At 35.9% G+C, this 21647-nt stretch overlaps 1 protein-coding gene across 1 annotated transcript in view; it reads left to right on the forward strand.

The window, feature by feature from the left end:
- Nucleotides 1-780: 780 nt before the first annotated feature.
- sntg2 (syntrophin, gamma 2) overlaps nt 781-21647 on the forward strand; it is a 96131-nt gene continuing 75264 nt past the window's right edge. The window contains exon 1 of the mRNA XM_067368017.1: nt 781-849. Coding sequence (XP_067224118.1) covers nt 781-849 — 69 coding nt within the window. The remainder of the gene's footprint in view (nt 850-21647) is intronic.

Below are 21647 nucleotides of genomic sequence, written 5' to 3' on the forward strand. Positions count from 1 at the left end.
AAATCTAGCTTTCCAAACTTTTTTTTCACCAAATGAACACAATAAGTAGGCTAGCCATAAACAGCAGTTCATGTGTTACGAAAACATGAAATATGATCTCAGTGATGATGACGCAAACGACACGTTGAATCTTTTGAGTGAGTTTCGAACCGATTCATTAAAACGGACAGATTCGCGGAAATGAATGAAACTTACCAAGTCAAACGCCATTTTGCTACTCAATATTGAAACAGAGACGCTGTTGAAGCACCATGACAGGGAATTAGGATTGCATGATATAAACTAGTCCAGTGTCGTGGTGTTTTGTAAACTTAACCAAATAAAAATAGTATTGCAACAATCATAAATAGGCCTATATTTAACATGTTGCTTTATGCATCATAAAACATTCCGCGAATATATCGCCCATCTGTAGTTGGGTGTTTAGAGTTCAGTCACTGATGGGTTAAATGAGCTCGAGCTGAAGGCGCATCATATCTGAGGCAGCAGGAGGAAACGCGCTCAACATTTGCGCTCCGATCCTCCAGCATTACGCGTCTCTTTCCAACTCGCAGGAATAACCCACATCACTTCATCTCTGCGTGGATGTCTCTTTAAACCCCGAGCGTCTCCACACAGTCGCGCTGATTAAGATTTGCAAAGAGCTGCTGATCTCCGGCAGGTCCATTTGGACGCTGGACCCCGGAGCCGCGTCCGCACGATGCCCGGCCATCACTGGATATAAATGACAGATCCAAGTGTGTGTGACTTCAGTGCACCGAACCAGAGGCTGCATGGGAGATGAACGCAGCCGCCAAACATCAGCCTGATCTGCTAGAGAGACCCGCCAGCCTCCTGGTACCAACATGGGTAAGACAACCAGATCCAACTCAACTTAATGTGCTGACAGATCAGAACAGCCACTTGGTTGGGAGGCATAAGATCAGCTACTTTTTGGCTGGTGTGTATGCAAAGGAAACTGTGCAGCCAGATGCGTATAGATTTCTTGCTTAACTAACTTTATGATTGAGATGACTGAGGTGCAGTGAAATCCATCACAATCTCATGGCATTTCATAAGTATTTTATGTTGTGGCTATAATGCATTATATATGAGAGATTATATTTATTTAGATGCTCCTATTATATTAGTAAAAAGAGACTGGAGTTGAGGCAGTTTTTGTGTGAAGCTTTTATTTTCTTTTGAGTGACACCTTCTGTCATATGCATTTGAAAACATTTTGGAGTGACATTTCAGGTTATATAGTAAAATACTCAGTTGCATTACACAAAAAAAGTGACTAAGTACAACTGACAGGTGATTTATGTTAACGTTTTATTATCTTCTGAGTTGACTTTTTCACCATATATCTTATGCATTTTAAAATGGTGCTTTGCAGATTTAAAATCAGCCAATCATTTTGTATTTGTACCATATCCCTGACATTGTTAAGCTCTCAAATTTACAGTATTGATAGACATTTAGACTTTTCTTTTGGAATATATTGCCATTTATGCACTAAAAATATAGTGCAAAGTGAGTTCATAGCAGAGGTTTTTAATGTAAATGAGGTGTCGGAGAAAGAGGGACAGACAATAATGAGCTATTAAAATATAATTTAAAATAACTGGGGAAAAATCTCATTATTGCAACTACAGCATTGGTGATTAAAAAACTAACAGTAAAACCATGCAGGATGCAATGTTGCATAATTGATAGAACAAATCATAGCAGATTTGAGGTGACAGTGTAATCTCAAGGCAGAATGAGTTTTTGTGCTATTGTTCCCATTTGCTGTATTCCTCTTTGTGGAGATAATGATGTGTGACAGTGTGGAGTAGCTTCATTCGCACTATTCTTGAGGTGTTCGGAGATGCCCTCTCAGAGGATTTTCTCAGCGAAAGCTTTGAAACTGCATTTAGAGATTGCTGCTTGCTTGCTTTATGTGTTTTAACACGTTCTGTCCTTTATCTGCTGCCCATTTGTGGTGGGCATGTTCTCCTTAATTGGTAAATGGAGTCTTGCCAGTTGCACTGCGGGAACTTTATCAGATTGGAGGGATTTTCGGAGGTATCAATAAATGCTGGCTCACTGCTTTTGGTTTTGATGAGAATGTGCAGTTTTTGTCTTAAAAAACGGGCAGAGAATCTCTGTGAAAGAGACTGGATGTCTGAAAGAACAGAAATCAATAGAGATATTTCCTTATAAATTTGTTCTTGAGCTCCATCCAGTACAGTGGCAGTTACTGAAATGATTCTATTGATATCTGCTCGGAGAGTGTCAAAGGCAGGTACAGTTATTAAGAGAGCAGAATGCTGTTACTTCATTACGAAACACAGCGCTAAAGCAGGAGGCGTAGCAGTTATTTCTCTTCTTCTTCTTCTTCTTATTATGAAGATTTTTGTGCTTCAGTGGCAACGCCGTTTGTATCCAGATTTGATTTAGGCTTCACCTTTGATCTGTCTAGAAGATTTTACTGCTAATCTCTCTGTGGCCATGTGATAAAGTGAGGTTTGCCAGGTCTGCATGCAAAGACAGCCAGATGACTAATGCAAACCAGCCCCAAACTCAAACTATACCACTTACTGTACAAAGCACAGGTTTTAATATGTATTTTCAGCTTGCTTTCATTTGTAGAGTTAATGTAGATGGCAATATTAAAATGTGCAAAGATTACAAACCGTCAAGCTCATAACTAGTCAGAAAACAGAACCCAAATATTGTATGTATGTAACATTTTAAGGGTTGCTTGCTGGTATAATGTAAATGCATACAGTGCTGTGCTGCTTTTATTTCATGTTACCCATTTTCTACTGAAACAATTTTCCTGCAGATTCACTAATGTAATTATTTAAAACAAACAGAGATAAATAATTTTGTAAATATATTAAATAATGTAAAAAATACTTCATACATGTCATGAATACTTAAAAATACTCAAATATATGCACATTTTTTTACTTTTATTTACTTACTATAGAATGAAATAAAAGTAGTGTACTTTAAGTCAAACTATCAAACCTTGCAATATGCATTTTACTCATATTGCATATTATATAATATGCTTTGTCAAACCATCAAACCTGGCAATACAGCATATGCATATTTTGCAGTATAAGGAATATTGCAAGGTTTCACAAAGCATAGTATTACTTATATTGCATATTATTATTACAAGTAAATAACAGTAACATATTCATACATATTGCAAGGTTTGACAAAACACTATGTATGCGTATTTTTACTGTTATTAACTGCAATATGAGTAATAGTATGCTTTGTCAAACCATCAAACCTGGCAGTACAACATGTGTGCATATTTTTTTTTTACTGTTATTTACCTATATAATATGCAATATAAGTAATATTGCAAGGTTTGACAAAGTATATCATTACTTATATTGCATATTATGAGTAAATAACCGTAACAATATGCATGCATATTGCAAGATTTGACTAAACATATTATTAGTGTTATTAACTTATATAATATGCAATACAAGTAATAGTATGCTTTGTCAAACCATCAAACCTTGCAATATGTATTCACATTTTTACTGTTATTTACTTATAATATTCAATATAAGTAAACCTTGCAATATTACTTATATTGCATATTATATAAGTAAATAACAGTAAAAAAATATGCATACACGCTGTACTGCCAGGTTTGGTGGCTTGACAAAGCATACTATTACTTGTATTGCATATTATATAAGTTAATAACAGTAAAAATATGCATTTAAAAAGCATGTTTTGCCAAATTTTGCAACATGTATGCATATTTTTACTGTTATTTACTTATAATATGCAAGTAATAGTATGCTTTGTCAAACTTTGCAATATTACTAATGTTGCATATAAGTAAATAACAGTAAAAATATGCATACATAGTATGTTTTGTCAAATCTCACAATATGTATGCATATTTTTACTGTTATTTACTTATACTATGCAATATAAGTAACACTAATATAAGTAAGTATATATAATATGCAATACAAGTAATAGTATGCTTTGTCAAACCATCAAACCTTGCAATATGTATTCACATTTTTACTGTTATTTACTTATAATATGCAATATAAGTAAACCTTGCAATATTACTTATATTGCATATTATATAAGTAAATAACAGTAAAAATATGCATACACGCTGTACTGCCAGGTTTGGTGGCTTGACAAAGCATACTATTACTTGTATTGCATATTATATAAGTTAATAACAGTAAAAATATGCATTTAAATAGCATGTTTTGCCAAACTTTGCAACATGTATGCATATTTTGTTATTTACTTATAATATGCAAGTAATAGTATGCTTTGTCAATCCTTGCAATATTACTAATGTTGCATATAAGTAAATAACAGTAAAAATATGCATACATAGTATGTTTTGTCAAATCTTACAATATGTATGCATATTTTTACTGTTATTTACTTATACTATGCAATATAAGTAACACTAATATAAGTAAGTATGCTTTCTCAAACCTTGCAATATAACCTATATTGCATATTATATAAGTAAATATAAATATATATAAATATAATACAGCGGTGCTCAAAATTATTCATACCCTTGGTAAATATGACCAAAGAAGGCTGTGAAAATAAATCTGCATCGTTAATACTTTTGATCTTTTATTTTAAAAATCTACAAAAATCCAACCTTTCATTGGAGAATCATAATTTTAAATAGGGGGAAAATCTCATTATGAGAGAAATGTTTTTTCTCTAATACACACTGCTCACAATTAATCCCTTTTATTCAATACTTTTTGCAACCTCCTTTTCCCAAGATAACAGCTCTGTGTCTTCTCCTATAATGCCTGATGAGTTTGGAGAACACCTGACAAGAGATCAGAGATCATTCCTTCATACAGAATCTCTCCAGATCCTTCAGATTCCCAGATCCATGCTGGTGCTTCTTCTCTTCAGTTCACTCCACTCATTTTCTTTAGGGTTCAGGTCGGGGGACTGGGATGGCCAGGGCAGAAGCTTTATTTTGTGCTCAGAGACACATTTTTGTATTGATTTTGATGTTTGTTTTGGATCATAGTCCTGATGGAAAATCCAACCACAGCGCATTATATGACTTCTAACAGGGACAGTCAGGTTTTGATTTTTTTAATCTGTTGGTATTTCATAGAATCCATTATTCCATGTATCTGAACAAGATGTCCAGGACCTCCAGCAGAAAAATAGGCCCACAACATTAAAGATCCAGCAGTATATTTCATTGTACACATGGGGCACTTTTTACCCCTGTGTGCACCAAACCCATCTTAAGTGTTTGCTGCTAAAAAAGCTATTTTTTATTTTTTTTTTCCCATGGAAAAAATGCAGACCTGGCAACTCTGGATGCAGTGTTGTGTATAAACTGTATCGATGTATTCATAGCAGATGTCAATTTCAGATTAACTGCTATGTAACCACCAACAGAACAAACGATGACTCTCACATGTGTACTTGTGCAGATGGCCATGTAAGCACACTAATCTGGCTCTTATTTATATTTGTGAGATTTGATTCAGATCCAACTCACACATGTCTCTGGCAACACTTCTGGAAAGTTCTTGTGTGCTTGTCTTTGGGATTTGGAGACTTTGCTAGTGCGCCCTATGGAGGCCGTGATTGGCACATGAATGTTATAACCTTAAAAGTCACAAATCTTTTATTCATGATCTGCAGAACCGGACTCAAGGTTTTGTAATCTGATAGCTGAAGTTGCAGTTGTTTTTCTAACAGGTTTAGGTGTGGGGTTGGTTCATAGTCAAACAGCAGGCCTCTACTGGTATACATAAATCTTGGTAATAAAATTCAGGTTTTGACATTTTTAAGAAAAATGAGAGTGAGTTTTGTCAGTGCGAAAGATGCTGCTGTGTTGTGGGTGTTTGCCGGAGCATTGCTACAGTAAGTGCCATGAGTGGTTGTTAGTTAGTTGCTATGTGGTTGCTGCGGTGTTTTGTGTTGTCACTGACTGACTCGTGTAAAAAGAGTCTCCTGTGATCTTCTGGTCTCTAGATATAGCTTGGGTGAAAATGATGTGTCTGATTACTTAGTAAAATAACAGCACACCTCGCCTCGACAACACACGATTTGAGGAACCTCACAAGTCTGCTGCAGGATGAGGTTTAACCCTATAAAGTCTGTCAGATTTGATATGCAGATTTCTAAGGCCTCTAAATGATCAGATATAAATGACTTTGCTGAAAAACCTGTTTTACACAATCTCCCACAGTCCTTCTGTCATCTGATTGGTAGTTTAGACTTTTATAAGTTAAAAGTCTTTTAGTACAAACGTCCACCTTCAGCTTGTGGCTCACGTGTCTTTTGCTGTGAAATCTGCACTGATTTTTATCAAGTAAAAGTAAGAATAACTTTAATATTGTTAGTAATGCTTCAAGATGAACACTTACTGGACTGAACTTGATTATCCATACATCATTTGTCAGAAAATCATGTTCAAATGTGAGTCTTAAAGGGTAAAATGAAATTTCTGTCATTAATTACTCACCCTCATTTCGTTCCACACCCGTAAGACCTTCGTTCATCTTCAGAACACAAATTAAGATATTATTGATGAAATCTGATGGCTCAGTGAGGCCTGCATTGTAGGATAATTAACTCTTTCAGATGCCCAGAAAGCTGCTAAAGACATATTTAAAACAGGTCATGTGACTACAGTGGTTCAACCTTAATTTTATGAACTGACGAGAATATTTTTGTGCACAAAAAAAAAAAGACAACAATTTCTAGTGTTGAGCGATTTCAAAACACTGAAAATTTCGATCCATTGAAATTTCGAAACACTTCTGACGTAACAAAGCCCTGTTTACTGAAATCACGTGACTTTGGCAGTTTGATATACGCTCCAAACCACTGATTCGAAACAAAAGATTTGTAAAGCTTCATGAAGCAGTGTTATGAAATCGTCCATCACTAGATATTGTTGAATAAAGTCGTTATTTTGTTTTTTTGGTGCACAAAGTATTCTCGTCACTTCATAACATAAAGGTTGAATCACTGTAGTCACATGACCTGTTTTAAATATGCCTTTAGCAGCTTTCTGGGCATCTGAAAGTGTTAATTATCTTGCTGTCAATGCAGGCCTCACTGAGCCATCAGATTTCATCAATAATATCTTCATTTGTGTTCTGAAGATGAATGAAGGTCTTACGGGTGTGAAATGACATGAGGGTGAGTAATTAATGACAGAAATTTCATTTTTTGGGTGAACTAACCCTTTAACTATTATCATCAGGCTTTTGAGAAATGTTTTTTTGTTCATCTCTTAATCATCCTTGTATTGCATTGCATTATGTTTTAAAACTACAGATCATAAAACATTTAAACTGTTATAAAGATCTCATTGATTTACATTACAATCAGAATTTCATCTCACTTTTTGTCCATATGAATATCAGCATCTGCACCAAATTGCATATTTTCACTCAGTTTGGGCCTCTGAATAAAACTAAGCTGTTTTCCCCTTCATATTCTCTCTCTATCAGACTATATGAGCCATAAAAGCCTGATGCATGAAATATGATGCTCAACAAAATCACGTGCAAACTTTTTTTAGATTTTGCCCAAAGGTTCAATAAATGGTTTCATTTTGATCGGATTATTATTTCATATGTCAGGTTTTACAGGGTTAATAATACTAAGATTCACAAGCACCACTAATAATTGCATTCTGAACATAATAAATTTGATGCACAGCGTTTCGCCATTTTCAGCTCTACCGAAACACAAATCTATCCCTGGGGCCGCGATGATTTACTTCCAGCATGACATGACAGATTTTAATAGAGTCACAGCCGGGCAATTAGTTAAACTTAATATAAAACTGCATGTGACCTGTTGGGTGTCGTCTTTATCTGTGAATCACCATACCAGCGTTTAATATCTCTCTCTTTGATTACATGTTTGCCTTTTAAATGATCGGCCATTATTCTTGAAACACCCTATTAATACTGTCCTGATATGTTTACTCACCCTGTAAAAAGACAGCTCTTTTCCACCACGTCTTTGCCACAGAGCCCAGCCTTGCCTTTTCATTTCCATTTTGATTCACGACAGGTATGAATTTTAATGAGCCCCATTTCACATTTGGAAACTTACCTCGATGATTGCCATTTTTTTAGAAAAAAAGTGAAGATGCCGGGAATGCTGATTGTGAGATAATCAAGGATGTGCGTTTTATTAATCTGGTTTCATTAATTAGTTATTGCTGCAGAATTGGTCATATGAAATATTGAGTTACATGCTGAAATTGGCTTTGACCTTTACTGATAATACTTACCGTGCTGAAGCATTGGGTGCACAGAATTATGTTTTTCCATACTGTGTGTGGGCAGTGAGGATTTCCATAATAACACAAAGTGTTAGAATACAAAGACAAAGCCTTTATTCCCAGCTGTGTCAAAAAATACAGAGATTTTATACTTAAGTTGAAGAGGATTCTGCCAATTTAGCTTCACTGTGTGGCCAAAAACATATTTGAGGGAAAGTACAATTGTATTTACACTACCGTTTAAAAGTTTAAGTGCATAGGATTTTATTTTCTTTTGAAGAAAAGTATACTTTTATTCAGTGAGGCTGCATTAAATTGATCAAAAGTGACAGTGAAGACATTTATAATATTACAAAAGATTATATTTAAAGGGGTCCATGGTTATGATTTCACTTTTTTAACTTTAGTTAGTGTGTAATGTTGCTGTTTGAGCATAAACAACATCTGCAAAGTTCAATGCAAAGGGAGATATTTTCTTTTACAGAAATCGCTTTTTAAGGACTACAACAAGCTTCATCCCGGGTTGGTGACATCACTAACCCTAAAATTTACATAAACCCCGCCCCAGAGAACACACAACAAAGGGGGCGGGGCCATGTTGGGCTGCTTTAGAGAAGAGGAAGAGTTGTTGTAGTAGAGTGTTGTTGTCATGCCGTCATTTTACGCCGGACTGCTTCACAAACGAGGGTCAATTCAACACAAAAGATGAACATGACGACACATGCTAGTGGATGAGTTGAATCAACTCCACAGCAACTACATCAATTTATCCACTAACCATTCAGAAACGTCCAGTTTCATTCTAAAAGTTGTAACTTCTTCCTGAGTCTCTCCATCAGTGTCGACTCCGGTTTGAACAATGTAAGGCTGAACACCGTTACTGACAATCCTCATTTCTGCTGCGTGAGATTCTCCAGCTTTGTTGTTGTTGAGCAACCGAAGCGCAAGCTCTTTTGGAAAACGGACCTGTTAACCTTTTTTTAAACAGAGACCATTTTCCAACTTAAACTGTCATAAATTTTGAATGCTTTGGAGCACAGACTGAAGTTTGGTATCTTTTTAAAGGCGACACTTTGCAGATTATTGCTGAAGTGAAAAAAGTTTAAAAAGTAAGACAAAGTTATAGAAGTTTATGAAAAATACTATTCTTAAATTTTATGTGCAAATATATGTTTTACTCTATAAATCTAAACAAGTTCTGCTCCAAATTTGAGCTTGATATCTCAAAAAATGAGCTTTCAGTAAGATTTTGTTTGGTTGCAGTACCAGACATTTCCACTAGATGAAAATCTAGTCTCCCATTAATTTCCAATACAAGTGACTTTTTTTTTTCAAGACCATTTAACCATTACAAATCATGTCCATGATTGTGTGTGTGTGTGTGTGTGTGTGTGTGTGTGTGTGTGTGTGTGTGTGTGTGTCCACATAGCAAGTACCAAAACCTTTACCAAGATTCATACCATTCTGATGAAGTAAAAAATTCTGAAAAAAACATAATTTTTTTGGGTCAAAAATGACTGAACAGCACCAGAGGGCTAAGTAGCAAAAACTGTTTTCAACATTGTTAATATGAGACATTATTAATAATTAAGTGGCAAATCAGCATGATTTCTGAAAGTAAATGTTTTCCTGGCATCTTTTTTAAATGGATTTTTAAAGATTTACTCGTTTCAATAATTGAAATGCACAAACTCTTACTGTCCTCACTGACACGCTACTTGAAATTGGTAAACTTAAAACAGTTAATTTTATAGTTGTAGCAGTTGAGTCCACGTTCAGACATGTCTTTTAATGAAAGCGTTTTGCTTTAGATGAGTGACTGTGTTTTGCTGACTGATGAGAGACATCTCTTCACAAGGACGAATGACCATATTGTGTCTGTACACACTGAAATGGATGCCATTGGCTAAAAGAGTATAGCTCTGAGTGTAATTTGATGGGCTTTGTAAGTTCAGATTAATGGACAAAAAGATGAAAAAAGTCAAAAGATGTACTTTGGAGGTAAATGGAATTGTAAAAAATATTTTCATTTCATTAAATTATTGGGATTCAGAATGATAATTGATTAAATAAAAAGGCCTCTAAAAATGTATTTATATATTTGACTGATGATTTTATCTAAAGTGACTTGAAATGTGTATTTTTATCAGTACATGTGTTTCTGGGATTTGAACTCATGACCTCACTGTTGCTATCATCATATTTTGACATAAATGTAAAAAAATAGTCACAATAAACACTGTGAGTCCGTCCAAACTTTTGACTAGTAGTGCGTGGATTATACACTGCCCGGCCAAAAAAAAAAAAAAAAAAAAGGTGCTGTTTAGATTGAAAATAAGCAAATGCTTAAAGGATTAGTTCACTTCAGAATTAAAATTTCCTGATGATTTTCTCACCCTCATGTCATCCAAGATGTTCATGTCTTTCTTCAGTCAAAAAGAAATTAAGTTTTTTAAGGAAAACATTCCAGGATTTTTCTCCATATAGTGGACTTCAGTGGGGTTCAACGGGTTGAAGGTCCAAATGTCAGTTTCAGTGCAGCTTCAAAGAGCTCTACATGATCCCAGACGAGGAATACGAGTCTTCTCTAGCGAAACGATCGTGATGCAATGATGATTGAGCGATGAACAAATAAATATTCCTTAAAAGCCTTCCTTAAAAATGTATGGATTATCAAGTTTAGTCCAGTATGTGTTCATCTTGAAATATTGCTAAAGATATAAAAGTTATTCTTACGTTTACTTTATAAAAATAAGATTTCACTGCAAAAAGACACATTTGTACAATTACACTAAAGCTCCCTCTACTTGCTAAAAGAGTATAAAGTATCAATCAGAAGGACTGTAGAAGATTGTGTGCAACAGGTTTTTCAGATTATATTGATTATTTAGATCATGTGTCAAATATACAGTACAGTAGGCTTTAAAGGGTTAAATATGTTGCAAATGCTGTTTCAGCTCGACTTGTTCTCCTGGTTAAGCGCATCTTCTCACTGTGCTGCTGTAGGTGATGTTGAGAAGAGTAAATAATGATTATGGATCACTCAGCTTCACTCTCCTGCTCAGATTCCAGCTGCTTGAAAGATTTCTGGCTGATACGGTAACTAGTGTCTTCAACAACGTGGGTTAGATTCCCTGCTGATGAGAATCTATTGAATTTATTACAGCCTGCAGCTTTACGGTGGCCATCAGGGTAATTTGATTGATCTGTGCGTCGTCCGCTGCCACTTTCCAGATCATCTGAACGGCTGCTCTCTCGCACGCTCACAGCGATCGCTTTAACCTGAATTCTGTGATTGGCACATCTTTGATATCTGAGGAGTCAGGACACACCACACTGCAAGAAAAAAAAATCATTTTGTCTTGTTTTCCAGTGCAAATATCTAAACATTCTTAAATCAAGATACAAAGCAAAATGACAAGATATTAAGTCTGTAAAATGTATCAAAATTGAGTTCCCTTTTACAAAGTCTTGATGTTGTTTTTGAGTTCTACTAGATCAGGTTTTCATACTTGAATGTTGATTTTTTTTTCCTCATATTCTCCATTGTTGCAGCTCCTCTCTTCCCAGTCTGTCAGTAACACTTTGTTTAGTTCCTGTCTCTATGAAGCCCCTCCTTCTGAAAAGCACAATGTGCTCTGATTGGTCGGCTGAAGTCATGGAGGTCACATGCGAGGGTGCAGAGAAGGGTAGGATGAGAAAAGAAATCAAACCGAGCTGCAGTACATAAAGAACACTTGTTTGTATCATGAGCCTTAAAATCTCTTCGTGACTGGCAGATTGTCTTCAAGTTTAGCACAGCTGTCACCTCAACCCTGTCACCTTTAAATAAATGTTTTCAGACTCCTGGAAGACAACCTTCCAATGCTATATGAACCAGACAGTTGATTTGTCCTTTTATTAGCACTGATCCAAAACCTATATAGCTGAGGGAGTATATTTTGTGTTATATATTTTGAGTACTTACAAAATCCCAAACGTTTCCAACTATTTGTAAATCGTGAGAAAATTGCAATTTTAACCAAGGCTCCGGGACGTATGAGGAGTCACTTGTCAATGTCGTCCCAATAACGTCCCAATAACGCCCGTGTTACCCTCGGTTTCCGGTTTTATTTTGTAGAAACCATGGAAACACCAAAGATGCTTCAAAATATTACATGTTTTAATAGACAAGGGAACAACTGTTTTGATATATTTATAGACAGAAAACTAATTATTGTTATATAGCTCAACACGTTTAGTCTTATTGTTTAAATCTAGTTCTCTTGATTTTCCAAGAGTACCATGCTTTACCATGCCTCAGAGAAAAACACTATTTTGTAAAGTAGCTAAGTAATACAGCATTTTCTCCATCATACAATACATTTTAAAATGAATTGCATGCCATTTATCAAGCGTTTACTATGATATTCTAATATTGATCTATCTTACTGCAGTGTGTAACAGTGTCTCACAGCAGAGATTAATGTTATAACATCATTTTCAACACAGTCAAATGTATCTAATATGATAAACAGTGCTGTGTTACCCCATACTCATGACCGGAAGAAGCGACTGCGGCATTATAAAAGTTCCGCTGCTCCCAGGGCGTGTTGCGTTGGTCTCTCATTAGCAGTCGCTCCAGCGGCATCGTTCAGCTCCAACAACACTCGTCCTGCTCTGCTTCATACTACAGTAACGTTAATAATCTCATCCATGAACATGATTTCTGCTCGAGTCCTGTCCCGATTCTTTTCCACCGGCTGTGAGGAAAAGACGACGTTTCCCAAGATTCCGTGCTCAAACTTGGCGTCATCAAGCTATGCCTTTGTTTTGAATAGGTGACCTCTAGCAGCAAAAAACAACATATTGTAGCTTTAAAAATTTTGAGGCAAATGACTGACTCAAAATTTTTGAGTTTTGCCAACTTATTTGGGTTTACAGTCCAGGTTTCTCACCCTTTATCAGCAAATGATCGATAAAAAATTAGACACATCAGATCAGCTTTCTGCAGGATTCCAATTCTCTTGCTGTCCAGCCAAGTTAATGAACTGTTTGTTAATAAACTGGTGCTGTTTGGTCATTTAACGTTTTGTTTTTTTAGGATTTTTTAGTTCATCAGAGTGGTACGAAATTTGGTAAAGGTTTTGGCACTTGCTGTGTGAACACATACACACAAAAACATGATTCAAAAAGGTTAAATCGTCCTTGAAATAAAAATAGTCACACATGTATTGTTCACTGTCAAAAATAAGGTAACGAAATTGTACTGAAAGCTCATTTTTTGAGATATCAAAATCAAATTTGGAACACAGCTTGTTTAGGTTTATGGCTTTGATGTTCTCACAGTTTTAGCATAAAACATGTTTTGGAAAATATGTATTTCATTAAAAAAATTAAAAATAGTACTTTTGTGCATTTTTCACAATAATAACTTCTATAACTTTTTTTTCACTTCAGCAATAATCTGCTAAGGATAGAAGGAACTTTGTACTTTTTTTTAAGCACTAAAGAAAGTTGAACATGGAAAAAGGCATAATAGGTTCTCTTTAAAACAAGAATAAATATCTGCCAATGGGCTCAGAAAAATAAACTTAATTCAAAGGGAAATCAAGATTAATTTTCTGACCCTATGGCAGATATTTATTTTAGTTTTAAGCATAAACTCACTACATTTTGATACATTTTTCAGAAAACAGGACTTAATATCTTGTCATTTTGCTTCTCAAGAAAGTTTAGATATTTGTACTGCAAAACAACAAAAATACTGAGGAAGAAAATATTTTTTTGCAGTGCAGTTACTGTAATTGTTGTGTGGCGGATAATTAAATTCAGATGTTTCCATTTTAAATGCAGACTTTAAATGTTCAGGCAAAAGCATATGTATCGACTATTACGCCCGTCCTGTTGTCTGGGGAAAAGACAATATCCGTGTCTGTGCGTTCCAGCCCTGGAGCGGTGTAACATTATCGGCTGTGATCTGATCTCCAGACAGCAGTTGACCTTCATTCTTCTTCTAATTATTATCTTGATTGAAGCAGTCCAGTGGCGCTCTCGGCCGCCTTTGTAGTGAATTCAAATTAGAGGCAATATTTCACAATTACAACGGCAAACACTTAAAAGTAATCATCGTTTGAAGCAGATAATTGACCTTAAAGGCGTTTTAAAATCACAGATCTAACAAATCTAGTTTTTGAAACTTGATAAGGTCATTTTCAGACTGGAGTAGATAGGGGTGGGCGGCATGACTAAAATCTTATATAATGCTATGAGTAATTCTGGACCGTGTTGACGGTATTCATCACAATACAAGAGTTTGAAATTGTATGGAAAATTATTAATTTTAAGTAACGATGTGGAAATTGTTGTTTTGATCATTTTATCTTTTGTTTTGCATCAAGCAAGTTCAGAAAATACAAAGAAAGAAAAGTAAAAGGTTTAAATTTCTGCTAAATGTAAAGGTAATTTTCAAAATAGTGTTGCTAGAGTGTTTGATTATTAGCGTGTCTTTTATTCTGTTTATTCTCATGTGTCTTTTAGTGTATTTTTCTTCTCATGTTTTCCTTTTTGCAATTTTATAAAAGCTTTTTTTATCACAGTTCCACATGGCACCTCGTTTATGGCTTATTGCTTTCTTCTTAAATGGTCCACTAGATGTGAAAAGCGTCTTCAGATTGTTGGACACAGTTTCTGCTCTGAGTTGGTTCTTTTAAAAGTTTGACAGAATTCACACCCTTTGAAGTTCTTCCTTGTCTTCTTTTGAAAAGAGTCTGATTCTGTATTTCCTCCATATTTCTTTGTCACTCACACACAACATACTGTACCACAGAATCTCATTAATTCCATTGCATGCTATGTACTGTTATACAGCCAGCCCCAGTCTCTATGGGAATTATTCTAGAAGTTACAAAAGCAAGTCTGTACTTGATCACTGATTTCAAACAGACATGCATTTCTCCTGGGTTATTCCTGATTCCAGATGGCCTTTGGTGTAGAAAACATGAAAACCAACAACACAGGCAAAATATTAAAATGCATCTTCAGTGTAGGCTTCTTATTACGGAAGAGGATTAGGGCCAAGCATAATAAAAAATAAAACCATCTCGAGATTAAAGTTGTTAAATTTCGAGAAAAAAAAGTCAAGATAAAATGTTGAGGAAAAAGTCGTTAAATTATGAGAACAAATCCGTTAAATTACGAATCCGTTCTCATAATTTAACAACTTTTTTCTCATAATTTAATGACTTTATTCTCAACATTTTATCTCGACTTTATTTCTCGAAATTTAACGATTTTTTTTCTCATAATTTAATGAATTTGTTCTCATAATTTAATGAATTTGTTCTCATAATTTAACAACTTTTTTCTCATAATTTAATAACTTTATTCTCAACATTTTATCTCGACTTTATTTCTCGAAATTTAACGAGTTTTTTCTCATAATTTAACGAATCCGTTGTCATAATCTAACAATTTTTTTTCTCGTAATTTAATGACTTTATTATCAACATTTTATCTCAACCTTTTTCTCAAAATTTAACAAGTTTTTTCTCATAATTTTATCTCGACTTTTTTCTTGAAATTTAACGACATTTTTCTCATAATTTAATGACTTTTTTTTCATAATTTAATGAGTTTATTCTCAAAATTTTATCTTGACTTTTTTCTTGGAATTTAACTACATTTTTCTCATAATTTAACCAATTTGTTCTCGAAATTTAACAAGTTTTTTCTCGTAATTTAATGACTTCATTCTCAACATTTTAACTCGAGTTTTTTCTCGAGTTTTTTTAACAACTTTAATCTTGAGATGGTTTTATTTATTTTTTTTTTATTGCTTGGCCCTAATCCTCTTCTGTATCTTATTGACGTCACATTTATTCATATTATATCATGCTGAGTGTTAGTTTTTCACTGTGATAGTCTCCTTTGGCTAGGCACTATTCCTTTAAACAAAATGCATTGTGAAAAGAAGTGGTCAACCGAGACATCGCCATGGCTGATATATTGGCCGATATTTGACATTTTTAATTATTGGCATCGGCTATTAAGTTTTTCTGTTTGACCGATTTGTCAAAAGCTGGAAAATTCCATCAATAGTGGGGAAGCATTGTCTCAGAAATGATGGAAAATTCCATTAATGGCGGGGAAGCGTTGTTTCATAAATGACGGAAAATTCCGTCAATGGCGGGAAAGTGTTGTCTCATAAATGATTGTCAAGGGCGGTAAAATAATTTAATAGTGTGATAAATTATCATGTATCGGCTTTATATATATTTGGCCATCGGCCCCCCTGGTTTTTAACATATCAGCATCGGCCATAAAAAAAAAGAATATTAGTTGACCATTTGTGAAAAGTACTATACAAAATAACTGTTTGCATTTACTGAAGGAAATGTGATTGCTGCTTGTCTGTGTAAGTTGATACTGTTGGGCATTTCATGAGTTTTGGCTGGAGAAATTATATTTTTCCCATGGGCCGTCATGCAGAGGTGACCCTTAGCCAGATCCTTCGGCCAAATCTGGATTTTAGTCCCCTTCCAAACCATCAAGCTGTGACTACCACAGTTGTGGCCTTGAGCGAAGCATCTAAGCCCAGATGTCTCCAGAGACTCTGCCTGAGAATTAAGGCATTCCCATGTACATGTGTATAAATAGCAAAAAACTCACCTTTACAGAAGCTTGAGCGCGTGCAGTGGCAGGGAAGGCTCAGTCTATAACTCCAAACTTTGATTAATTATCCTCTCCCTGTAGAGCTAACGGGAGACTCACTTGACCTACATCCCGGTGTCTCCAGGGAGAGTGGGTTTAGGTGCCAGAGAGAGAACTAGGCCAGTACAGAGAGACGGTGGGTCTGTCAGAACCAGAGTCATCATCACAGGACGAACAAACACATGCATAGCGTAAACTAAATGTTTTTGCAGTTCAGATGCGAAATATATATATAAAGTTCTGAATATATATTCAGAACTGCCTCTATAATGCCCCTTTCACAAGATGTAATATAAGTCTCTGGTGTCTCCAGAATGTGTCTGTGAAGTTTCAGCTCAAAATACCCCATGAATCATTTATTATAACTTGTCAAATTTGCCCCTATTTGGGTGTGAGCAAAAACACGGCGTTTTTGTGTGTGTCCCTTTAAATGCAAATGAGCTGCTGCTTCAGAAGAGGGCGGAGCTTTAACAGCTCAACAACAACAAAACTGGAGAATCTCACGCAGCCAAAATGAGGATTGTCAGTAACGGTGTTCAGCCTTACATTGTTCAAACCGGAGTCGACACTGATGGAGAGACTCAGGAAGAAGTTACAACTTTTAGACGTTTCTGAATGGTTAGTAGATAAATGTATGTAGTTGCTGTGGAGTTGATTCAACCCATCCACTAGCATGTGCCGTCATGTTCATCGTTTGTGAAGCAGTCCGGCGTAAAATGATTTGCGCAAATATATATCACTTTACCGACTTTCTTCGGCACATTTCCTTCATAAATGAAAATCAACCACGGTGTCCTCAGTGGCTCAGAAGCTGAGAGTCTATGGAGACTCTTATGTTCGTTGGTACATCCAATAATAGAACATTTGTAATGTGTTTTGGCACAGACATTGTATATCTCCAGCTGCTACAGCGAGTAAACAGAAATGGTGGACTGCTGTGGCTCATTCAGGACGGTATATATGCTAACAGGACAGACCTTAGTTTTAGTTTTTTAGGTTGGTATTTTAGGCTAGTACTTCAACTTAAACTAAATGAAAACTAGGCTGCTAGTTGGGGAAAAAAAGTAAAATAAATTATTAAAAAAATGTATTTTGTTTCAGTTAATATTTAATTTATCTAGAGAGGATGTTTTTTATTACTTTTTTGCATTACAGTATTGCAATTTTCAATGTGCTTCATTTTCTGTATACAAAATAAAACGTTTTTTTTTTTTTCCCTGTTAATTTTGTGGTGAAATATCACTGTCATTTTTGTTTTTAATCTGCTGTTTTTCTCTGTTAATTATGACAAGGATGTGCTGAGCACAGTCTCATGAGGGAAGTGTTGCTGTGCTGCTGTTCATCTGTGCGTGACCAAACATCACTTTGGTTGTTATTTCTCTTTGGACAATGTTGTCAAGTCTCTGCGATCCTCAGATGTAATAACATGTTTGAATGACACAGATCGCAGAAGCTGGGACTAGAGTGATGTTTGCACAGATAAACACTGTCCATATGAGTGTGTTGATCTGCTGTCCTAGTAATGTACAAGTTTGGGTAGTGACATGCATTGAAATAATTTTATGAGTGTATGAAATACTCCAAAGCCTGTGATGGTTTATATGCTGAAAACATTAGTAATGTTTTAACTTCTCATAGCTATAATAAGCAAAACTAATGTTCTCTAAACAGGGTGGTAGGGATAATATTATAATCCTGCAGTGTTTACAGAAATGCTGTTGATAAGGCCTGTTCACACCAAGGACGATAACTGTAACTATAATGATAAAGATGTAGTTCTAAAAAAGAATTCCACACCACAGCGATAACATTAACAGCACAGAGAAAAGAGATCATCGGAATCACTTACAGAATGATTTTTTTCCAGCTGATGCATGATAAAAAACACTGACAGCCAGTCAGAATCAATCCTGCTTTAAAGACCTTGAGCATTTTAAGAGGCAGGTGACAAAACAGCAGAATAAACAGAACAATATCATGTGCTGGTTTGGAAGCTAATAAAGTAATCATTATAGTTATCGATCTTGGTGTGAACAGCCCTTATCAACAGAATTCTGGCCTTATTTGACCTTAAATCTTAAAACAGTAATGTTAGAGCTGAACGATTAATTCAGATTAAATTCAGATAAATTGAGAGTCATGAAAATCTAGACAGAGATCACGATTCTCCCATGATTCTGAACAGACAACTAAACAAAATAACATGTAATTTACTAGAGGTTCTGACAAAATGTTAAAGGTCCCATGGCATGAAAATTTCATTTTATGAGGTTTTTTTTAAATTTTAGCCTGCATATGGTCCCCCAGTGGCTAGAAAAGGCGATGGGTGTAAACCAAACCCTGGGTAAATTGAGAAAATGAAAGCTCAGACGAGTCTTCGAATCTTCCCTATATGTCGTCATAAGGGGAAAGGTTACCTCCCCTTTCTCTGCTTTGACCGCCCATGAGAAAATGAGTTACTACTACAGGTGCTGGTCATATAATTAGAATATCATCAAAAAGTTGATTTATTTCACTGATTCCATTCAAAAAGTGAAACTTGTATATTACATTCATTCATTACACACAGACTGATATATTTCAGATGTTTATTTCTTTTAAAGGGGGGGGGGTTACATGTTTTTTTTCTAGGCTTGATTGTGTTTTGGGGGCACAGTTTAACATGTCTTAATGCTTCGTTTTTTTTTTTTAAATGCTGTATTTTTCATATATTTTATCTTAATTCTACACCTCTGTTTCCACTGTCATATGAACGGCTCGTTTGACTTCCTGCTTCTATGAAGCCACTCCCTCCGACATACGCAATGTGCTCAGATTGGTCAGCAGGTTGGTAACTGGCCCAGTCTGTCGTGATTCGCTGAAGCGTCCGGAAACGCCACACCCCTTACCATTCGTAGTTACGCGCTTAGGTGGAAAGTAAATAATAGTGCCTACTTTGCTGCCAAATCAGACCCAGATGAAGAGGATAAAGCAGAACCTCTCCAATCGCGGCTTTTAAAGGACGTTTATGAATGGTATTTCATTTAGTATTTGTCAAAGTGTTTAGATAAGCTGTCACTGCTGTTTGTTAGCTTTCAATATACAGTTTTATCCTGATTAAAGCTTTACTGTAGTAAATACATGCCTGAGTAGGCGCATTTTTGTAAAGGTAGCGTTTAATTTATAGCATGAACAACTGTTTGTCTATGAACATAGAAGTTTGTTGGTGTTTGTTGCACTAGAATTTAGCTAACTGGCTAGCAAAAACGAGTTGCTCTTTGTATACGTCCTAGATGCATTAAAAATAGCAACAGAACTATAACATTACGTTTAAAAGACAAACAATAAAATGTACTTACAGTTTGGGGCTGATAAACAGCAGCTTCTGCTTTTAAAGTGGGAACTGCTTCATCTTTCAGTAAAAGTCTTTGTGTAAATCCAGCATTAAACTCGTGTAGATTCTGGAATCTGTCTTCAGCACCGCATCCAGTGTAGAAAATATCACAGATAATAATGGGTTCTATATCTTTTGACGCGTCGCGTCGCACAGCTCGCGTTCGGTGTAAACAACTCTTCCGCTTTCATTATGCTGCGCCACATGGCCTCGCCCACTTTGTTGCGTGTTCCCGGAGGCAGTGTTTATGTTAATAGCAAGGGTTTATGATGTCACCAACCCGGGAAGAAGCTCGTTGTAGTCCAAACCACCCGTTTTTGTAGGCAATAAAATGCCATAACTTTAAAAGACAATATCTCCGTGTGCATTGAACTTTCAGCGCTGTAACTTTGCAGATACTGTTTATGCTCAAGCAGCAACATTATACACTAACTAAAGTTAAAAAAGTGAAATTGCATGCAACCCCCCCTTTGATATTTTGATTAAAATCCCAAATTCAGTATCTCAGAAAATTTGAATATTACCTAAAGCCGGGGACACACCTACCGATTAGCTGAAACATTCTAAGACTGAACTGAACACACATACCGATTGTTTCCTTCGACTGGAGCCGATTTATATACTCACACATATATACTCACTCATATACGACTGTAATCGCAGACTGAACACAACTGGCTCTGACTGGACGCGTTTGAGCACGATCAGTCATAAATATCAATTTACATTCATAATCGGCCTTACAATCCTTAAGTGTGTGCGCAGCTTAAGACCAATACAAAGAAAGGATTTTTAGAAATCTTGGCCAACTGAAAAGTATGAACATGAAAAGTATGAGCATGTACAGCACTTAGTACTTAGTTGGGGCTCCTTTTGCCTGAATTACTGCAGCAATGCGGCGTGGCATGGAGTCGATCAGTCTGTGGCACTGCTCAGGTGTTATGAGAGCCCAGGTTGCTCTGATAGTGGCCTTCAGCTCTTCTGCATTGTTGGGTCTGACATATCTCATCTACCTCTTCACAATACCCCATAGATTTTCTATGTGGTTAAGGTCAGGCGAGTTTGCTGGCCAATTAAGAACAGGGATACCATGGTCCTTAAACCAGGTACTGGTAGCTTTGGCACTGTGTTCAGGTGCCAAGTCCTGTTGGAAAATGAAATCTGCATCTCCATAAAGTTGGTCAGCAGCTGGAAGCATGAAGTGCCCTAAAACTTCCTGGTATACGGCTGCGTTGACCTTGGACCTCAGAAAACACAGTGGACCAACTCCAGCAGATGACATGGCACCCCAAACCATCACTG

This window comes from Chanodichthys erythropterus, chromosome 18 (assembly GCF_024489055.1).
Source record: "Chanodichthys erythropterus isolate Z2021 chromosome 18, ASM2448905v1, whole genome shotgun sequence".
Lineage (NCBI taxonomy): Eukaryota > Metazoa > Chordata > Actinopteri > Cypriniformes > Xenocyprididae > Chanodichthys > Chanodichthys erythropterus.